This window comes from Diabrotica undecimpunctata, chromosome 7, assembly GCF_040954645.1.
Source record: "Diabrotica undecimpunctata isolate CICGRU chromosome 7, icDiaUnde3, whole genome shotgun sequence".
Taxonomy (NCBI): domain Eukaryota; kingdom Metazoa; phylum Arthropoda; class Insecta; order Coleoptera; family Chrysomelidae; genus Diabrotica; species Diabrotica undecimpunctata.
In genome coordinates, this window is record NC_092809.1 from 17,971,603 (window position 1) to 17,983,878 (window position 12,276).

The 12,276-nt window shown below is 31.9% G+C and overlaps 1 protein-coding gene across 2 annotated transcripts in view; it reads left to right on the plus strand.

Moving 5' to 3' along the window:
- Positions 1–12,276, plus strand: part of LOC140445013 (uncharacterized) — a 33,753-nt gene that overhangs the window by 14,413 nt on the left and 7,064 nt on the right. For both annotated transcript variants that reach the window (XM_072536794.1, XM_072536793.1), the window contains exon 2: positions 1,938–2,055. In XM_072536794.1, coding sequence (XP_072392895.1) covers positions 1,938–2,055 — 118 coding nt within the window. The remainder of the gene's footprint in view (positions 1–1,937; positions 2,056–12,276) is intronic.

Here is a 12,276-nt window from a genome sequence, read left to right on the forward strand (position 1 = left end):
TACAATATTCACACCGGTACAATTTCAGCTACTTTCCCGTATTAAAAATCTCTGTCTGATAAACTTATACAAACTTAAATTCTATTGATAGCTATGGTTATATGGGATTGAGCAACAATTAATTGTAATGATATTTACATTTTACCCAAAAAATTGACTCCGGAAATCGTTGTCAAAATCGTTGTGGCAGTCCAGTTAGACTGCCGGTGGAAGTTACACTTCTATACACGCATTCGCCGTTACAAATTTATTTGTGAGTCAATCTTCCTAATCATTACATATTTAATTCTATAGGTAAGACATAGCAGAAAGAAAAACAGAATTAATAACAACTTACTAACAATGAAGGATTGAATCAATATTTTGATGAAAATGTATATTTTTATTTTCATATATATGTATGAAAGGAGTTGAATGCAAATTTTTTTTACACATATATACATATTTTACACAGTAAAATTCATTGTTTATTTTGTTATTAATATAATAATACAATTGTGTTTTCATCTTGTTCAGCATTTGTGTTTGGGCATAAAATGTTATGAGTATTATTGTAGATATGCTTTTCTCGATTTGAACTGTCTTTTAGCAAAGCAAGTTCCATATACGAGCTAGGCTTTTGCTTATATTTAGTACAAGTTTGTTTTTCGTTGTTAGAAAAGTCTTCTAATTTTATTTTTGAAAACGGTAAAATTATATTTAAAATACCAAAATTTAGACCTAAAATAATACAATATAAATTAAACTGCCATATTAATAAGTATTTAAAAATGACAATAATATACATAAAAAAATACACTACAATACAGTGCAACATAATTCCATATAATAATACAATACAACTTAAAATGCAATATTTATAAATATTTAAAAATGACAATAATGTAATAATATTAACAAAAAAGTCCTCCCCGACTGGGAATCGGGGAAATCAGTATCCCCCGGCTTGGATATTGACTACTACACTACCGAGGACATAACACACATGTATTTCAAAATTGACAGTTCTGGATCATACAGTGATTAATTGAGATTATTATTTTGAAATACAAAAGAATAATATAATTATGAACATTTAATAAACATTACAAAACATATCACATAAATAATAATATTAATAAATATTTTATTATATCTATAATATTATATGTATATATATATCTTTATATAATATATATAATATTAAATTATATATACAAAAGGAACATTTTTATATTCGAGAGAAGAAGAGAGAGAAAATATATCTTCTGTCTCTCTCTTACTCATTATCTTACATATGTAATGGTTTCACAGATTCACTCCCATACAAATTTCCAACGTGGAGCGCGCGTATAGAAGTATAACTTCAAAAATATTATTACTACTAATTTTGAAACCAGTTGACAATTATAAACCTGCTCTTTCTTGAGATGATATACATTAACAAAACTCCTGAATCTATCAATTAAAAGACTGACATCAACAATTTGAGTAATATCTACTGCAACATTCTAAGTAACACATGACATAATATATTTTTTATACTCAACCTATATTTTTATTTCATTTCTGAATACCAGTCTTGCACTTACTACGTGCCATCAATTACATTTTATAAATCAATTTCACATGTTCCTTTGACTAATTGGCTAAGCCGAAGAAATAAAAAACCATGCTCCTGATCCTTTCTCATTTCTTTACCATTAGTTGTATTTTTATATCTTAGAATCTCGGAAATAATGTCGCTTGTTTGCTATAACATATTATCATTTTAAAACCTTTTAGGTTGCTACAAAAAATACGCTAAATAAATATTATAATATACACAATAGTACCTAAATAGTGAAGCTATCAAGTTCCAATAAAATCGATTATTTATTTGCCCCATCTCTCTTTATATTATTTAGTAAATATTTAAAGAGAACCAACATATTAATCTATTTTAAATTTTTTGACAGGTTGTAGCTTTAGCACTGGCATCAGCTATCTTTGCTGAGCCTGGCCTACTTGGAGACATGATAAGAGGCGTACGTGGTGATGATAACGGACAAATATATACGTCTGATGGTAAAGATGGTAAGTATTATTACAAATTTACCAAATTTGACAAAATAATTCAAAATCGTAATATATTTTAAATAATTTTTAGTTGGGTATCAGTGAAGTAAAATAGTTTTGTTAACTGCTCCTGAAATATCCCGGAATCCGCATTTTATGCAATGACTTTTTTCGCACTGACATCTTTCACAAAATCCAAAAATGAATTTACATTAAGAAAATTCTGTTGTATGAATAATTTTTAGTCAGCTCCAATATAAAAGTAATACTTTTCGCGATAAATCTTTTAGGTGTAAGCGTTTTCATCACATAGTAATGGTGATTTTATTCGCTATCACGCATTGAGTAGATTTTTTTTTCGCCGCGCATTTTTAGAAGTTATAGTTTTCGACATCACTCAGAAGCGATTGTTTTATGAAAACTTTAATTACAATAATAGTTTTTGTGGACACAAAAATAGAAATGATTTTGTTTGCCGTTACCCATTGTGGAGTTATTTTTTTACTCCTGCCATGTGACAAGTTATAGCCTTTGTGGTTACGTAAATAGAAATATATTCTTCCTTGGTTTTTTATTCAGTTATTTTTTCGCGGCGCTTTATTAGGAGTTACAATATTTTAGTTAATAGAATTTAAAGTGATTATTAAAGCCCGTTTTCACACTATGTCTTATTGTACGTTTTGTGGGTCATATAAAACGTACGACAAAATGTACGTTTTGTCCAGTGTATACACACGTTTTTCCTTCCGTTTTGTGAGTATTGAGTTGTGTGAAGTTTGTTTAGTGATTTTTTTATTATGGAGGAAACACGGCTACTTTCTTTTATTTTTTCAACTATAAAGATACTACGACTGAGGAAAAAGAGGATGAAGAGGGAAAAGACAAGATGGTCAAGAGAGTGGGCTTCTAAAAAGAAGCCAGTATTCCTACGTCTCGTTACCAAAAGAGGCGAACCAGATGACTGGCGCAATTATTTGCGAATGGACACCTCAGCCTATTGTCAATTGCTAGAGTTGGTAACACCATACATATTGAAATAAGACACCTCATGAGAAAAGCCATTACACCAAATGAAAGACTCACAGCAACTCTCAGATATCTTACAACAGGACGCAGCGTCAAGGACTTGGAGTTCACAATCATAATATCCAAACCAGCGTTAAGCCAAATAATTCCTGAAACCTGTAATGCAATCTACTTGGTTTTAAATCATAACTACTTAAAAATTGTTATACAATTCAATAAATTCCCCGAGAAAATCGTGAGTGCATTGCCGCAAATCTGACATTATTAGGCTTTTTTTGAAAAACATGAAACGAACTGCAGTGGAACTAGTCGTCAAATAAGTCAAGATCGGACGACTTGTCCGGTATTTTCACGTAACGTTTTATCCTATCAGTTCTCGCAAAACTATGCTTCTCCCATCATTTCTACGATCTGACCTTGGATTTCATTTCGATTCGACAAGACGTACGTTTTGCTGCTTTATGCTGCTATTCATTAAGAAGTCTGTTTGCTGGAAGTTTTTTAGTAACAACAATTTTTGTTGATAGAAAAACAAAAATAATTCAATAAAGTTCAATAGCACTCGTCAAAGAGTCATTTTTTTTTTTGGCTGGCGGTATGTTAAGCGTTATAAATTTCAACGCTTGCAGGCATAACATTACAAATAATATTTTCCGCGGAATTTATTAAACCTTTACCCCTTTTTTTGGAGTACTACTCTTCGTGTGTAGGATGTCTTTATTAAAAAGCTTCAATATTAGGAACCGGTTATGAGGACCACAAAATAAATAAACACCAAACTAAAAACATGACTTCGCTCTCTCAAAAACCAGGACGAAAGGATAAGAAACTTCACAACACGAAGATTTTATACTTACATAAACCGAAAAACAAGAAGGGGATTATGCTAGCTTAGAAGTGGATCTTCTGCTTTACGTAAAATTTGAAAAGAGCATAAAAAATATCGAATACATCAGCCATGGAATCCTAAAAATTACCTTGAATTTGAAAAACAGTAAACTTCGCAATATAAATATCAGTTGTCGGACCAGATATAAGTTAACCCGATGAGAAGACTGAGGACTTCTATAAGAATCTACAGAATACCATCTACAAGATACAAAAGAACTAAAAAAATCATTATTCTTGAAGATCTTAATGCAAGTGTAGGAAACTATAGCATAGACAATAATAACAATTATTCAATGAAGATAGATTTAACTATATCATGTCATAATAAATAGAGAAATGTCACCAAAACAAACACTAGATATAAGAGCATTAAGATCATTTAATATAATCAGAACACAAAGTATTGCTTAGCAAACTTAAACATAGAGTCTTTAAAAGACCAGTCGATAAAAGTACATGACTGTATACTACATGGCTGGATAAAAGTTAAGAATAAAGATTTTAGATACATTTCCAGAGCACAAACCAAACAATCTTTAATAATCTCTTACACACACAATTTACTAAGACTCGTAAACCTTGTAAAGGTCAAATACACGAACACTTCAGCCCTATTAGTCTAAAAAATATTACACAGTCTTCATCAAATAGAATCAAAAATACTTTTTCTATGAGTTTTCCCTTATTCTGAAATCAAAACAACTAAAAAAGTTGATCGTTGGGCTTACACACTTCGCAACTACCTTCATTTGCAGAACAACAAATTCCTGTCTCAGATATAAAGCAACTATGAAAATCGATAACCCCTACTTTATGGAAAGAAAAATGAAAGATGTCTACAAGCAAACTAAGACAGATAAAAGAAGATACTGGTCCATGGAACACTCGACCAATCAACAAATCTTACCTAGTTATCCTATCTCGTCTTCGGTTCAGACATTGCAAATTTATTCATGAACATCTCATTACTCATACTCAAGCACCAAAATGCAAATACCTTCAATACTGCAGTAACAAAACAACCAAAAACCTACCAATATATAAAAAATAGACTCAAATGATAGAAACAATGTACAGGGGAGATATCTAAAGAATAAGAAACAGAAAATGATGATGAAACAATTATATAAACGGAAATAGAAATCATAAAAGAGGAAATAAGGAATAACATATGTAAATTATCGTCCATTATAATAATGGACGGAATATATAAAATGGATGGAAATGGACGATAATAGGGAAATTAACGGCACTGACAAATTCAAATATTAAGGATTCATATTCTCAAAAAATGGAACCACCGAGCAAGAGATAACCAGCAGATTAGCACAGACAAGAACATGTATTAAACAAATGAATGGGGTACTGTGGGATAAACAGATTACCAGAAATACAAAGAAGAGAATTTATAACACCTTGGTACGCAGTATAATGACCTATGGAGCAGAGAATTGGGTAATAAATAAACGAAACAGGTCCAAAATCACAGCAACTGAAATGGAGTTCATGAGAAGAAGCTGCGGAGTGACAAAAATGGATCGCATCAGAAATGAGGAGATAAAACGAAGAATGGCAGTAGAACAAGACATACTCAGCTACATCGAAGAAAAACGTTTAATTTGGTATGGATATGTGAGAAAAACAGATCATACAAAGTGGATAGCAAGGATTTCGGATTGGAGCCCAATAGGAAGGAGAAAAAGAGGTAGACCCCGAAGATCATGGAGGGATGAAGTGGATGAGGCCATGGAAAGACGAGACCTTAGAGATGGAGAATGGCAGAACAGAAAGGACTGGAGACGTTGGCTGAAAGAAGGAAGGCGGCAACAGCTGTAAAAATCCTTGTATAGATAGATAGATATGTAAGTTAAAAAACATAAAGGGCTTAGCACCCGATGGAATATTGGTGGTTTTTAAAATATGGCCAAGAAATTCTGATCAAAAACATAGGGAAGATTTTTCAGGAAATAATATATAGTCAGTATACATCAGACCAGTAAAGAAGGATATCAATACTAATACACATGAGAGGAAACAGAAGAGATGCTACCAATTAACGCACCATTAACTGAATATAATATAGAAGATGATAAGATTACTGAAGGAGAAAAATGAGCTCAAAAAGATGATAAAAACAATTAAAAAAATTAATACTAAGAACAAAGCTAGAATATAACTTCAGAATTAATTAATATTAATAAGTAGAAATCAACTCGGAAATCTTTAAGTTAATAGCTTGAGCTTGATACTTTTTAATTTTGTAATATACAAACAAATAGAAGAAAATAACTATACAGGACAAGAACATAAGATGTAACAAAAACAAATAAAGATCATCTTCTATGCAGACGACGCAATCTTTATCTTTGACAGTCGGATAATCTACAGTGCATTGCACATATATTCAATACAGTGGCGACTAACTTCAGCAGGAAGATATTAAATCTCTAGTAGTGGTAAAGACGTTTACACGAGTAGAGTTGTGAGGAGAGTAGAGTAGCGAGTAGAGTCGACTCTACTCGCTACTCTACCAAAAATGGCTTGATACCGTTCACACGAGGAGAGTTACAAGTATAGTACTTATGCTAGTATACTGTGGAGTAGGTGTTTGTTTAGTACAAAATGAATTCAAGAAAAAGAAAATTGAATGCTACTGTTGCAAATGCATTTGTAACTGAGGTCGGTTTGTAACAAAGAAAAGAGTGGATGAGAGAGTGGCTTAAAAGAAGGAATGCACACGGGGCCTCAGCTCTTTTATCTTGATAAGAATACATTTTTTTATTTCTTATTGTATTTTTTATTAACAAGTAATAAAAACCTGTAACTTGCCCGTGAGACTTCAGTTTTCTTGTTTCTTTTTGCACCTTTCATGATTGCTTCCATAGAAGTGAACCTATTCACGTTCGGAACGTATACATCGGCTGAACCTGAACTCCATTTTTTTGATTTTTGTATTTTTAAACACTCTTGATTATAAGTGCACCTTATATTCTTAATTTTTTGCTTGAGCTCGTTCACTCCAAAGCCCCCTTTTGCCATTCTTTCGACGATTTCATCCTTTGCAGCTTGCCTCATACTTTTATTTCTGTAGTGTACACTACCTAAATTCCATAAACACTGGTATTCGCCATACATCTCTACAAGTTTTAAAGGGAAAGTGAAATGAAGTTCATCTTCGGTGAACTTCATTTTCACTATTTACACAAAACACAACTCCAGACGGAATGACAGCTTCCCTATGCACTCTCCTACCTACTCTACTCTACCAGAATTGACCGCGTTCCATGGGTAGAGTGCGCAGGCGAGTGGATATTTTGGCGGTGGTGGTGGTAGTAGAGTAGAGTTACTTTGCCACATGTTGCTAGTCACTCTACTCTACCACGTACTATGCACTCTACTTGCTACTCTACTGCGCTGAGCGTTTTTACGGGTAGAGTTACTCTACTCTACCAAGTACTTGCCTCATTACTCTACCCGTGTAAACGGGTCTTAAGGGAACTCAGATGATAAAAAATAGTAATTAAACATGAAATAATTAAACAATTTTAAAGATTGGGATCAAACTATTTAGTTATGGAAATTTGAGGAATGTAATCTGGAGAAATTAAGATATTAGCCTGAAAGGGAAAGTTCGTGTAAATCGTGTGTAGGACCGATCATGACTGACGTGATCGAAATAAGAACTAAAACAGCGAAAACCAAGAAAATATTGAGAACATCAGAAATGAAAATGTTAAGGTCAACAACCGAAAATTCAACGAGAAATAGGAATGACCGAATAAGAGAATTTTGTAATAATCTTACTGGATTGTTATGATCACTACGTAACTGATACTTTATGAATTATGAAAAGAGAAAGGGACAAGGTACTGAGTACGTACAAAAAATATAAAACGTGCAAACTTGGGAGAAATACAAAACGAATAAAAATATGTTCACTTTAGCTCTGAAAAGAGAAAAAAAACTTTCTATTCAAAATAAATTGAATAATAAAAACGGAAAAGATTTTTAGCATTCCTTAAAAATAATAAGTCTTGCAATACTCAAAATAATATGCAACTATCAGAAAATTTAAGTGATATTTCTGCAATTAATGAATACTTTAAAAATTGTGTTCTTGCTTTGAATCCTGATTTAACACTTAACAAATTTTAAAATAATAATTTTCGTATGAACATAGATGCAAATTTTTCTTGTGTCCAAGAATGTGACGTTTTAAATGTCATTAAAAGTATAAAGATTACTGTTAGTATTAATATGTGCCTTCGGTTTTATTACCTTATTTGACACATATTATCAATGTTTGCATTACAAGAGCAGAGTTCCCAGCAATGTGAATAGTTGCTAAAATTGTACCGTTACCGAAAACGAATAATCCGACAGGATTTAATTAAATAAGACCAATTAGTATACTGCCTTCTTTCTCCAAAATCCTAGAAAAAATTTTAAATCAACAACTATAGGTGGACTTCTGGCAGAAAATCAGTTTGGTTTTAAAAAGGATCTCAGCTGTAGAAGTGCCTTTTTAAAAATGACTGTAGACATACTTGTTGCCTACAATAATGGCTTAATTATTGTGCTGATTCCTATGGGTTATTTCAATTTTTTTTCTTTTCAAGCCATTCATTACAATGGTAAGATATCGAACTATCTTAAAATAAACAAAGCAGGATCACAGAGCTTTATATTGTGTCCCAAATTATTTAGTATATATACTTCAAAAGTGCCTGCTAATTTTCTCTCCTGTAATCAGCACTACTTTGCTGAAGAAACTCAGATCTACTTAACCTTTAAGCCTGATTAGTTTGAATAGGCAGTGACTCCAATTAATTATGATTTAGAAAAAAATTTCCATTTCCTTCTAGACATTGTCTTTGTCTTAATAACAACAAATATATAGGTATAGTATCTGGTCCAGTGACACAAAGAAAAATATTTCTGAGAAATGTTGCTCATAATATTATTATTACCATTGATAATTCTTCAATAGAATTTAAGGTAACTGTAAAAAACTTAGGATTACAATATGGATCAAAACTTAAGATTTGGTGGTCATATAAACAAGTGTTGGCAGAAAAATAATTTAAATTTGAAACTTATATTCCAATTTCGTCATATATTGAACAAAGTCTTAAAAATTGCTGTGTTATACCTTAAACTGCTTAAGCAGCGACGCACAAGCCCTTTTAGGAGTCCGTGTATGGAGAAGATCAGCCACAGACAAGCAAGGGTGTAGCCAAAAACTAAAAGAGACCAAGAGACCACAGAAATCAAAAAATAAGTTTCAAATTTAAAGAAATAGGGTGGTTAAGTATAAAACTCAGACGAAATTTTCATTCAGCTTTTCAATTCCGAAAAATCATTATTTTTAAAATCACACCATACCTCTACAATAAAATAAAATTCAGTGCTGATGTACATACTATCAACATTAGCCATAAAAACACCATTTGTCTCCCTTATCATCGTACACAGAACTACAAGTGGTCCTCTTCATATCATATAACCCATGTTATGAAAAATTATATCACTGCTAATAATTTTAAATAATAATTAATTTATGCAAATAATATTATATGATAAATAAAAATCTTTATTAGTATTATAATATTATTATTATTATTATACAAAACATAGTTCGTTGGTGAAGACCAGCATGGAAAAAGCATGTCATAAAAATGAGAAAATAGAATAGCCCAACTAGCAAGACAATCAAAATTAACAGGCAACGGACCACTAGAAGATAAAGAGGTAGTTGAGAGTCAACATTACAGCTACGAATACAAGCTCAAAATTGATGACGAACAAGCCAAGTACCTAATATAAGAAGAAGAGGAAAAAGAAGACAAAAAAAAAATACATAATAAAAATAATATTACAAAACAGAGGAACTTCTAAAAGCTATTATAGATATTCTTACAATTTATCCAGAAGTCTAATCATTAAATTGAATGTTAGCATTTAGGAAAAATATAATAATTAAAAATAGACTAGTTTAAAAAGATTTTCTGAGGTTCCTGGCAAAATCTAAACAAAAATATTGTTTTAGGACCAGAACCTCAAGAAAATGCAACAATATCAGAAAGCGATGAATCTGCTAAAAGCGATAATAACACGGAAGAAAATCAACCTCACTCGCTTACATATTCACTTTTTAAAGTATTTTTTGACGTTTTGGATAGAATAGTAGGTAAAAATTGTTTTCTTTGTCACTTAGTCAATACTTAGCTATATAAATAATTTTAATTTGTATAGGTAAAAACGTAAATCTTGCGATGGGAGATATCATTTTTTGACTTCCTCAAAAATTCAAATGAAAATTGGTCTAGAGTTAATAAAATACCAAATTATTACATTTCATGTCCATTTGTATATGCAGTTAAATTTGTTTATAGTAAGCTTATGAGGGTCAGGCTTATGTATGGGAAGAAATGGGGATTAAAACGGGGAAAGATGAACTGGGTGTACACCATGGCGATCATACCCTTAATTAATTATGCAGCAACGATGTGGTAGACTAATACAAACAGCTGCAAAAGCCAAACTCAGCAAGGTGCAAAGACTTGCGTATATGGGGTGTTCGCGACTTCACCATCATCAACTAGCCTCTAACGTCCACTGCGGAACATAGGCCTCTCGCATGCTTTTCCACTTAGTCCGATTTTGCGCCATCTGAATCCAATTTGTAGTCACTCTTTTTATCATCATCTGTACATCTCGTTGGGGGTCGACCTCTATTTCTGTTAGCTTGAATTCGTGACTTGCCTTAAAGCAATTAAGAATGTATCAGTATCTAAGTAAGATAACGACTTATCTGTAGACTTAAGTAAAACTAGTGATAATACAAATTTTTGTGGTCAAAAATATTAAAATGTGTACTTTTTTTAATTGTGCGCGTATTCATGCAAAGAAGTCACATTTAGATCTACTTATCCAAACTAGGACTCTGTTCTTGTCAGTTGTTATGTCTTTCGACGATTTATTCTGGTTTTGGTAGTTTTGTTTTTGTTATAAATTTACCACAAGACAATAAACAAAAAAATTTATAAGTACAAAATAAACGCTATGAAATTTGTTAAACATTTATTAAAATAAGCGTAGACTGGAGAAAATATTTGCAAACATATTACCAAAATGTTTTGGAAATATCATCTGTCGTGTCTTTTGACTTTATAGACCAGACCAATTGTATTTAAAATAGTGTTTATAAATACTATAAACGGGTATCCTTAAAATTGTTGGTCTTATTTTTTTTCTTGTAATAACTTTATAAAATATTCCAGTTTTTAAAATTCCTTATTATAAAGAACGTAGAACTCTAGTTCTCCGTATCATTAATTTTCCATTTACTTTTATAACAGTTGTACAATGACCATTTATTCTTATAGATTATTTAAGACCTATTTTACTCTACCATAAAATTATCCATTTATTGAAAATTACTTTTTCTCATTTAAAGGTATAAATAAGTAATACTAATTCATACACCCAAGATTACCACGAAGTGTCTCTTTTTGTCTGATATTTTTTATGGAAACCGCTATTTTCTTTTATATGTCCATGCTTTATAAAGTTCAGCAAATGTTCCTGCTAGGAAAAAGAATAAAGATTACATATAGCTGAGTGCCGTTTTTAAGTATTTTGTTGCCAGGTCGCAATTGCTACTACTGGTTGCTATTGCGGTGTCGTCAGCATTGATCGGTGTGTAGTTGGGGTATGAGCTGTGAAAATTCGATACAGATATGGCAACAACACCGCTTCGATTAACCCTATTCGAACTCTAAACCTTCTGTTATCAAGGTACGACGAAAGAAAACATGTCATCGAAAATTGGTTCATTTTATAGAGCAAGCCTTCGTGCCAGGCTCTGTCAAAGGCTGTGTTGACATCGAGAAAGGAGGCTGCTGTATACTTATCACTGAAGCCTTAAGAGATCCCTTTGGCTAATCTCAGTACCTGCAGTTTGCATGAATGTTCACTTCTGAACCGGTAACTGCGCTTCAGGTTTTGTCTCCATCCTCTCTGACTTCTCTTTAGGCCTGGCTTATATAACTTATTCTAAAATATTGCTTATTGCTAATAAGCTAATAGTAATAAGCTAATGGGCCGGTAGTTATTTGGAAAAGTTTCGTTTTCCCCGTCTTTTCTATCATTATTACATGAGTCTCTTTCTATCTACCAGGAAAGTACTTTAACCTCATGATGTAATTGATTAGGTTTGTTAAGGATAGAATTGCTTTCGCTGACAGAGTTTTTAAGGCTCTGCTTGTTATATTATCTGGTTCTAAAGCCTTGTTAGCATTAGTTGTTTGGATCAGCTAT